The following is a 10140-nucleotide window of genomic DNA, read 5'->3' as shown; positions in this document are numbered from 1 at the left end:
TACTCCCTTTTCATATATTGGTGCATTTGATGGGGAAATTCCGTCACTAGCTGAACTGGCACGAAGGCAAGAGATTTTGGAAAGGAACATAAATCGATTGAAAAGAGCAATTGATAATTTGTTCAACTGCATGGTGGACCTGACAAGAATCTTAGGATCTCAAGTTGTGGAACACACATCTCTTGACACCACTGACGCTAACCCTCAATCCAACAGCTTCACCACTTATGAAAAGCCGGTGGAACAAGAGGTCACACATCTAATCGAGAATCTATGTGAACTTCTGCATTTCTCCAGAGATCAACGTACAAACACGTTTGTCACTCTCAACAAAATATCATCCGATGTGTGAATAGTTCCATCATCTCCGGTGGTTGAACAAGTTTCCATGGTATCTGAACTCTCAATCAACAACATCACCTTCACTGAGGAAGACCGAATAGCGGAGGAAGGGCATAACCGAGCCTTGTTCGTTACTGCTTCCATTAAGGACTCTGAATTCAGGAGAGTTCTCATCGATACAGGTGCTTCCACGAATCTTATCACTATCAAGACTCTCAAGGAGGCCAAAGTTCCACAAAGTAAGATCGTTCATCATCCCATATTGATGACGGGTTTTGAAGGAAGCCAGAGTCACAAATACGGGTATGTCTATGTGGATCTGAAAGTAGGGCCGATTCAATCCACTATCAAATTTCACGTGATCGAGAAAGACCCTGACTATCACATGATACTCATAAGGCTATGGCTTCACGACAATAAAGTTGTTCCTTCGACGTACCACCAATGTATGAAAGCTATGTTCAACAACAAAATTGTCTGTATCCCAGCCTCAGTGTCTCCTTATGCTCCGGTTTACGATGTTGAGTTCCTGGAACATCCAAAGAGCATCCCCGAACCTCCAAGAAAGATATGCAGTATTCCAATCCCAAGTTGGAAATCTATTGAGAAAGTCGACCAATCATCATCAACAGATACTAAATCCGTCAAGTTGTCCACCACATCACTCAAACGTCGTCAAGGTCAAGGTACAACTCTGAAAAAGTCCAACTTTATTACTGATTATGATGCACAGGGGAGAGTCATTTATCTCTGTCGTAAGGATTAGCAATTAACAGGGGAGGTCGATGAAAAGTATCCCCTCCCTGAAGAATCATGCCAGAGTGAGCAATCGCCCGATGAAGAAATTCAAGATGCACCACGAAAGCTGCAAGATGGCATAGATTCCACAACCGACGACCTCGAGACTATCAACATTGGAACGGATGAAAACCCAAGGCCAATTCTAATCAGTTCTACTCTCTCACCTGAGGAACGAGAAGGATTGATACGCCTGTTGAAAGAGTATCAAGATATCTTCGCTTGGACGTACGAAGAGATGCCTGGCCTAGACGACAAATTGGTTACTCATCATCTGCACATCATTCCCGGTTCCAAACCCGTCAAACAGCCGCCCAGGCAATTCAGACACGAAGTGGAGGAACAAATCAAGGTGGAGATCTAGAAACTACTAACAACAGGGTTCATCAAACCCATTCAACATCCAACATGGCTGGCGAACATTTTCCTAGTCAGGAAGAAAAATGGACAGATCCGGTGGTTTCAGGAACCTGAACAAGTGCTGCCCAAAGTATGACTTTCCATTGCCAAACATTGATACGCTCGTCGATGCAACCAGTGGCCATGAAATGTTCTCGTTCATGGATGGTTACAGTGGATATAACCAAATCAAGATGTACGAATATGATGCTAACAAGACTGCATTCAGAACTCCCATTGGAAACTTCCACTATGCAGTAATGCCTTTCGGCTTGAATATGAAGCTTTTCTCATAGGGCTATCTTTGGCCAAGAAAGCAGGAGCGAAACATCTAGAAATCAGGGGAGACTCAAAGTTGCTGGTCAATCAAATAAATGGCATATACTCTCTAAAAGAAATAACACTTGCTCCATTCAGGACTGAGGCACAACGACTATTAGCTCATTTTTTCGATGCAACAATTGTCCATACCGGACGCACCAACAATAAACATGCTGATTGTCTAGCGACCCTAGCATCCAAACTGCAATTTGAGGGGTCTGAGAAATCCATCACTATGCAAAGACGCGATGTGTCATCCACCTAGCTTACTCAAGTTGAAGATGCTCAGTCAAGCGACTGGAGAGCGCCCATTATTCATGAATTGAGCAATTCTCTTACGGAGGGGAAAATTAGCCTCAAGGAGTTGAAGAACTTTTTCCTGCTGCACGGAGCGTTATATTATCGCAATCCTGATGGATCCCTGTCTCGATGCCTCGGAGATGAAGAAGCCGGTGAATAACTCAAACGTATACATGAAGAAGTATGTGGGAAAACTCTAGTGGTCACACTTTACAGAAGGCTTCAAAGGCTCGGATACTATTGGCTTTCCATGGAAGCTCAGTCGAGGATGCTGCAAGGATCATGTCCCAATTGTCAGACACCACCTCATAATTTGGAGGTTCTAACACTTCATCACACTGGGGACTGGAGAGAACCTTACATAAAATATCTTCGTGACAACAATCTTCCGTTAGAGAAGAGAGGTGCAATCAAACTCATTCAGATATCCAAACGTTTTGTCTACTTGGAAGGGATTTTGTATCGCAAAAGCTTCGGTGGGAATCTCCTGAGATGCTTGGCCGAGCATGAAATTGCCATAATTTTGAAAGAAATGCATGAAGGTGAACACCAAGGGAAGAAGAAATTGTTTCTCCAAATCCATGAAAAATATTACTGGCCAACCATGGAAGATGACGCAACTTCTTACGTTCGGAGATGTCATCAATTCCAAGTTCATGGTAACCTCATCCACACTCCTTATCTTCCATTACATTCTGTAAGCAGTTCGTGGCCCTTCTATAGCTGGGGACTGGATATCATAGGAAAGATCAATCTGGCATCTTCAAAGCAGCATGAATACATCATCACAGCAACAGAGTATTTCACCAAATGGGTCGAGGCTATTCCTCTTCGAAGCACCACTGGAGTCACAATCGCATCTTTCATCAAAGAGTTCATCATATGCAGATTCGGCGTTCCTAAACATATCATCACGGATAATGGAACTCCTTTCTCCAACAAACATGTTGCAGAATTGCTCGAAGAATACGGAATCAAACATATTTAATCCACACCATACTATCCTCAAGGAAACGGATAGGAGGAGAGTACCAACAAAACCTTGATCCGGATTCTCAGTCGAACAGTTCATGATAATCCACGGACGTGGCATGAGGAATTTCCCATGGCTTTGTGGGCCTACCGAACCGCACCAAGAAGATCAATTGGGACTTCACCATACTCTCTCGTTTATGGCACCGATGTCATTCTCCCAGCCTAAATGAAGGTTCTCTCTGCAAGAATCACATCAGCTAGTGGATTACAATGAGATGAATCAGAAGTCTTAGATTCAAGAATTTCTGAATTGGACATGCTCGATTCAAGAAGAGCCAAGGTGGAAAAATATGTAGAAACCTACAAACAAAGGGTTTACAAGGCCTACAACAAACTGGTAAGAACTCGAACATTTCAAGTAGGATATTTGGTTTTGAAAACAACAAATCAAATCCAACAAGACATGTCCGCTCCCAAGTTCTCTCCGAAATGGGAAGGACCTTATGCGTCATCAAGGCAGTATCCAGCGGATATTACCAAATCTTAGTTGTTAATGGAGGAGTTGAAGGAAACATCATCGACGACAAGTGGCTCAAGGCGTATTATGCTTGAACAATCATTGGAAGTATTAAATTTCTAAATGTAATTTATGTTTTCTCCAAAAGAAAAATATGCTCATTCACTCAAAATTCAAAATATCCTATGAATCTCACAAAAATCTTCCAATCACCTAATTTATTCAAAATAAAACCTCAAACCTACATAAAATCTCCTCTCGCTCAGAACAAACCATCCAACAGAGGATAATCTCTATAGAAAACCCTGTCAAGCTTCTTATGGAAATTTTTGGTTTTCACCTTCAAGTCCTGAAATGCCTTCTCAACTCGTGCTGACTCCAAGGCGAGTGTCTTTTCTTCCTCCAATATGGCAGTAGACGCGGAAATTGCATCAACAACGGCCGCCGCCTTGTGAATTTTGATCATCTCGAGTCGATGACGAAGCCAACCTATGTTAAACTGCAGGGTTTCACAGTTTGAAATAATCTCATCCCATTTGTGCAGTTCATGATTCTTGAAATCTCGCAGATGCGTCCGGTTCATCTCTTCAATGATCGGTAACAACCCTGCAACTGTAGTTAGGAGGGTTGGTAGAAAGCCTTTCCATACTTCGGTCGTAGCAATATGCCCGTACCTTCTCCAAATTTTGGTGTACAGGGGCGCGTGACACTTGGGAATGACGAATCCCCCAACCATTTCATTATTCGGGAAATTGTTGATCATGGGAGCCTCAAACGGGAGTCCAGCTATTGGATACTCAGAAGCACGAGATCTAACCTCAGTATCCACATAATCAGTGGAGTTCTCGTCGACACAGTTGTTGCTACCATCAATCACAACCGCGGATTTCCCGTTCTTCCTTTTTCTAGTATCGACGACGACATGAACCTCAACCTTCGATGAAACGATGGAGTATTTAATGGTATTGACCATTGAGCATGGTAAAAATCTCAGTCGAGAAGTTATGAAATTACTTACAGAAGTTCCGGCATCAACAGGAGCCGACCTATACTCGGCAGGATCTTTAACCGTCCGTTTAGGTCTCAAGCTACGAGAGGAATGCTGATTTTTTCATTATCCTGCAATAAATTCTTTTCTTTTGATCAATCATCCTGATCGAGCAAAAGAAAAGAGAAGAAATGTAACTCAGCGAGACGGATACTGCCACAGCATGTTCGGCATAAGATTCACTTCTGGAAGAAACACTGCTTCTGGAAATGGTGACGAGAGGTAGGATTATGATCAAAATTTCTTTTGATGATACACAAAGGAAGCATATGGTCGACTGTTTAAATAAACCATAAGTCCAATGTGGATGCTTATACCCTAATGGATAAACAAGTCTGTTGCGGTTTCTACTGAAACCCTAAATCTCGAATCAGATGCGTGACAGATGGGAGAAGAGTAACAATGCTGGGGACTGACGGTTCGGACGTAATCAACATTACAACTACCGATTGATTGTCTGGTAGGCCACGTGTTTTCTAGACAACTCATGTTATTGCATTATGTGGGTAATTATTGTCTATGTGGACATTGGTCCATCTACTGGAGATGTGAGGAAAATTCAGAAAGGAGATACTACAAGGAATTACGGTTCAAAAAATAATTATCTCTAAAGAAACATCTCTACATCCAAGTTGCTTAAACCAGAGAACATCTACTTCAACGTAAAATAAATAATCTCAGAGAGGTTTATGAGCCAAATTAATTATCAGATTCGTCAGAGTCATCAGACTTGTCAGAATTATCAGATTCATCATCACCGTCCTTTGCAGAATCCTCTTCGAGTTCTTCATCAGAATCACTATCACGGCCATTGATGAAGTCTGGGTGGATATTAGGATCATTTGAGTCCGAGTCATCCTCTACTTTGTACTCAACTTCGATTTCAGCTTCAACCTGCTTCGCAATATTTTGAAGTTCTCTGGTACGCCGGTCTGACTTAATCTCGTAATTCCGTACCACCCACACAGTTTCCTCTTCAGAAGCATTAGCGTCAGATTCGGAGGGTACACCATCAACAAATCGACGCCTCTCTTCAGCCGCATGTATCCTGCACCGGATTCGATCTTTTCTACGTTGACGATCCTCCATCTCATCATCCTGGGACTTTCTCTTCATGAGCTTTTTATAAGAGATCCTTCGGTCATTAAGGGGTATGCTAGATTTATCTCCCTCAACACAATTCGTTTTAGCTCGCGATTTGGCTGCATAATACTTGGAATCCTCATCAGAAGAGCTGGAGGAGTAATCGTTGTTGCTGCTGGTGGAAACCATCATTGTCTAGAATCAAATCAGAAGCACAGAATTACAAACGACCTAGTGATATCAGTTTCAACAACGAAAATTGTAATCCCCAACTCTTACCTATTTTACGATTTCAATAGACTTTAGTGATGACGTGAAACTTCGAAAACTTGCTCACTCCTTCAAACCTGCAAATACGAGCAAAACTTATCATTCTAGATTCAACACTGACTTTTCACAAAACTATGAATAGTTCACATAACCTTTCATGTGAACATTCGCTGATTTTCTACATGTGTGCATATATTATAAAATCGCCAAACTCATACATACATTATGTCATCACGAATACAATTGTTTTCTTTCAGCAATTGCTCAAAAATCATAAATTGATTTTCATAAAACCGTGAACAACCCACGTAAATTTTTACTGAGTGAACATCCATTGGTTTTTCGAAAATTGGACAGACGTCCATTCTACAATTGCAAAAACTCACATACAGATATTATTTCACCGTGAATAATTGTCTACTTTCAATAGTTGTTCAAAATCAAAACATTGATTTTACAAAAATATATAACGTGAAACTCATGTAACTTTGAAAGTATGTATTTTCTTGGTCCCTCTCGTGAGTATCCGTCTTTGAAACGAGAGTATATTTTCCAAAAAAAAAAAATCATGAAAGATCATAGATTTTTTTTATTACTAACAGACGCACGTCTATTCAAAAAAAAAAACCTTTTCTCTCGTACGAGCATCCACCTTTGAAATGAGGGTTTAAACACTTTGTGAAATCTCACATATTTAAAAAATAAAATTTTGGTTTTCATGAAAACTCATAGACAAAATTTTATGTCATTAGACTCAGGTCTATTTAGTTTGTTTCTTAAACCAACGAACGTCTGTTCCTAAAACAAGGATTTCCTTTTTTGGGCCGAGCCCATAAACACTGAACTGACCAAAACTGGACTTTCAACCGACCAAATCAGCAGTGACTCATCTCTCCACGCTCACGGGATGACACTCTATCTTACTATCAGGGTTCTCATCTGTGCATTTGCTCGTACATGACATCATTGGGGTAAATCGAGGATTTTGAAACTACCTTTGTAGACTGAGTTCAACCACTGATCTCGTCGACTGAAAATCACCATTTAATACTTACTGCGGAACATGACTGTTCCTCACTAAGCAGGGACTTAATGTAGATGGTGGATTTTCAACAAAGGTCAAAACCGTAAAATCATGATACTGTATGTTTCTGACGCGGCTTCAGGGATCCATGTGACGATTCGTGTTTTACGAAGTATGATGCATATGTCGCTCGAAAGGCCTCTCCGGAGCGTTCGACACCGGGAATTTCATCATAGCATCTATGTAGAATAACGTAATTGGGCGGTTCTCCGTAAGATTGAGAGCTTAACGCCTTCAGGATGCCGGTGACACTCACTGACTACATAGAGGAATTCGCCTCTACATAGAAGAACAATTGGGCGGTTCTCCGTAAGATTGAGAGAAATAACGTCTTCAGGACGGTGATACTCAGTGGTCCTGACTATGTAGAGAGGCCCGTGTATAGACTCAGGCGGTCCTACATAGATGACATGTTGAGAGGGCAAAACGTCTTCGGGACATCAGCAACACTCGCTGATTTACTGACTATACGCAAGAGATTAAATTCTAGGTCATATTCACCACTGAATTCCTAGAAGATAATCTATCTTATCTCATTACTCCTGTTTCATGATCGAAATGTTAATAGATGAATGTAATATTCCGATTTCATGATCGAATCCACACCTGAACTCATGAAATGGCAATAGATGTTACTCCGATTTCATGGTCGAATCCATAATTGATCTCATGAAATGGTAATATCACCACTTATTTTATTACTCCGATTTCATGATCGAATCCACGGATGATCTCATGAAATGGTAATAGATATTACTCCGATTTCATGGTCGAATCACGACGGTCCCAAGGAATGGTAATATGATAGGGTGTAGAATACATCCTATTTATTATCTATTGTTTATGATTTCTCTGATATTTTTCTTGTGAATTATGTATTTTACGAGTGTTTTTGAGTTATTAGGTACTTTGGAGTCGCATGGGGGAAAAGAGGAAGAAATTACCTTATTTGAGCCAAAAGGACAAAATTATCATCTCATGGGCGAACATTATATGGAGCCCAGTCAAGGTTAAGGGGTAACTTTATTTGGAGGAGGAATAAATGCAGTCAAGCTAAGGTTAATTATCCAGAAGATTTGTGGGCCGTTAGCACCCAAACCCAACCTAACCCTAAAGTCGAGAAATATCTCTTCTTTCTCAATCATTTGTAGCAGAAATTGAGAAGAAAATAAAAGTTGTTGTTCGAGAGAAATAAAAGGGGATCTGAAAATCGAAATGATTTTCAGCCAATTGAGAAACTGAGAGATGAAATTGAAGTGGATTAAAAGGATAAATCCATGATGTTCAGGGTTTACTGATGAATTTAAGATCTAGACACAGAGTTGATGTTTGAATCTCAGTGAAGGAGGAAAAATAGTGGTTTTGTTGTAGAAATTGAAGTTAGGGTTTCATATACGTTCCGGTGAGATGGGATTTGTGAATCGAGAAGAAGAACAAGCTGTTACATGATGAAACGGGAGATGGGTTTGATCCATATGGTGGTGGTGATAAAATTGTATTGAATTTACAGCCATGAATGTTGTGATCGAGATTCAGTAGATCGAGAAGAGCAGATGGGTTTTGAATGGAGCAATTCGAAGAAGAATATGGGTTTCTGGTGGAGTTGAGATGAAATTCAGAAATGGGTTTGATTGTTTTTCTTCTGCAATGAAGAATCTCAGGTAACCGGCGGTGAATTTTCAGGTCGAATTCCGGTGATGCCGAGAACTTTTTAGGCGACTAAAAATACAGAAATTTGTGAAGAATTCTCTAGACTCATGGGTTTGAGGAATTTGACTTGAATTTGGAAAGTGAAGATGGAAGATTTGAGAAAGGCAGTGACTTGGAGAGAAGACTTACAAAGGGAAAGGTATTTTATTGCTAGGAAATTGAAGCCTATAAATAGAGAAGTTCCTCTACACACACAACACTTGTGTTTTTCTTGCTTTAAAAATTCTTCTTTTAATTATTTGTGTGAACTTTAAAAATTCTCCCTTTAATTATTTGTGTGAATTTCAAAAACATGAGTAACTAATTTTCTTATTGATTGAGGATGAATTCCTAGTTCTTAACATGTTTTGAGTTTTGTTTTTAAATCTACTTTGAAGTTTTTCACATGATTATCGCTTGTTTTTACTAATATGAATGTTTATACATTCATGGTTGATTGATAAATTTTTTAGGTGGCCAACTAAATTGATCTAAAGCTAGTGAAAGTTAGGGGATAAGTAATCGTTTCTTGACTCTTTACACAAGTAGCAAACACGATACCTTGCGGAGGGATTCCGTGGAGCAATTGTGTGCGAAAACAACGTTACGAAGTAGACCTTGAGCTAAGAGTCTAACTACGGATATCAACCCAATAAATTCATAAATCTTAATGTGTTTAACTAAATTACATCTTGAGTGAGCTACTACTAGGTGTTTTGGTGAATAGAATCCGGTAGTCGGGAACTTCCGTATCCGGTGATACTAGGGATTTAGGCGTTTAGCAATGATCTAGCTGCTTTACCTACGGCTGGTGATAATATGTGACTAATAAAAAGTAGAAAAGAACATAACTTGAATCATTGTTTTGTAACGAAGAAGGATTCCTTGATCTAATCTCTCTTATTGATTTCAACTTTATCTTTTTAATTTCTTTGTTTATTCTTTTACTTTATAAAATCTAAAACCCCCTTTTTTGTGACATTATAAGACAACTAAAACCTCTTGCTCCTCGTGGGAACGATCCTTACTATCGCTATATTACTTGTTAATTAGTGAGAAAAATATTAATTAATTTGTTGTGGTTAAGACACGCACCAAATTTTGGCGCCGCTTCCGGGGAGCAGCGGACGATTTAGTTGTTTTATTTTTTATTTTTGCTTTATTCTTGCTTTGTTAGATTCTATATCGTATCTAACTTAGTTTTCGAGAATCTTGTTTCAGGTACTATATCGTTGGTGAATGCTTAAAGAGGGAAGACCGAGTCCAACTGGTATACGTTTTCGATCCGACACTCGACTAAAGGACCTCTTTCGA

General features: G+C 39.9%; 1 protein-coding gene across 1 annotated transcript; it reads right to left on the bottom strand.

Annotated features, from left to right (window-relative positions):
* Window positions 1–5399: 5399 nt before the first annotated feature.
* LOC113337655 (pheromone-processing carboxypeptidase KEX1-like) lies at window positions 5400–5816 on the bottom strand. The gene has a single exon (XM_026583272.1). It carries the CDS (start codon window positions 5814–5816, stop codon window positions 5400–5402), a length of 417 nt encoding a protein of 138 aa, XP_026439057.1.
* Window positions 5817–10140: the final 4324 nt, after the last annotated feature.

This window comes from Papaver somniferum, unplaced genomic scaffold (genome assembly GCF_003573695.1).
Source record: "Papaver somniferum cultivar HN1 unplaced genomic scaffold, ASM357369v1 unplaced-scaffold_168, whole genome shotgun sequence".
NCBI classification, from domain to species: Eukaryota; Viridiplantae; Streptophyta; class Magnoliopsida; order Ranunculales; family Papaveraceae; genus Papaver; species Papaver somniferum.
The sequence above is the reverse complement of the archived record's forward strand: the minus strand, read 5'-3'. Positions and strand labels throughout refer to the sequence as shown.

Bases quoted from the DNA above. Each gene is read 5' to 3' on its own strand.
- LOC113337655 (XM_026583272.1), bottom strand. From the start codon at position 5,816: ATGAAGAGAAAGTCCCAGGATGATGAGATGGAGGATCGTCAACGTAGA.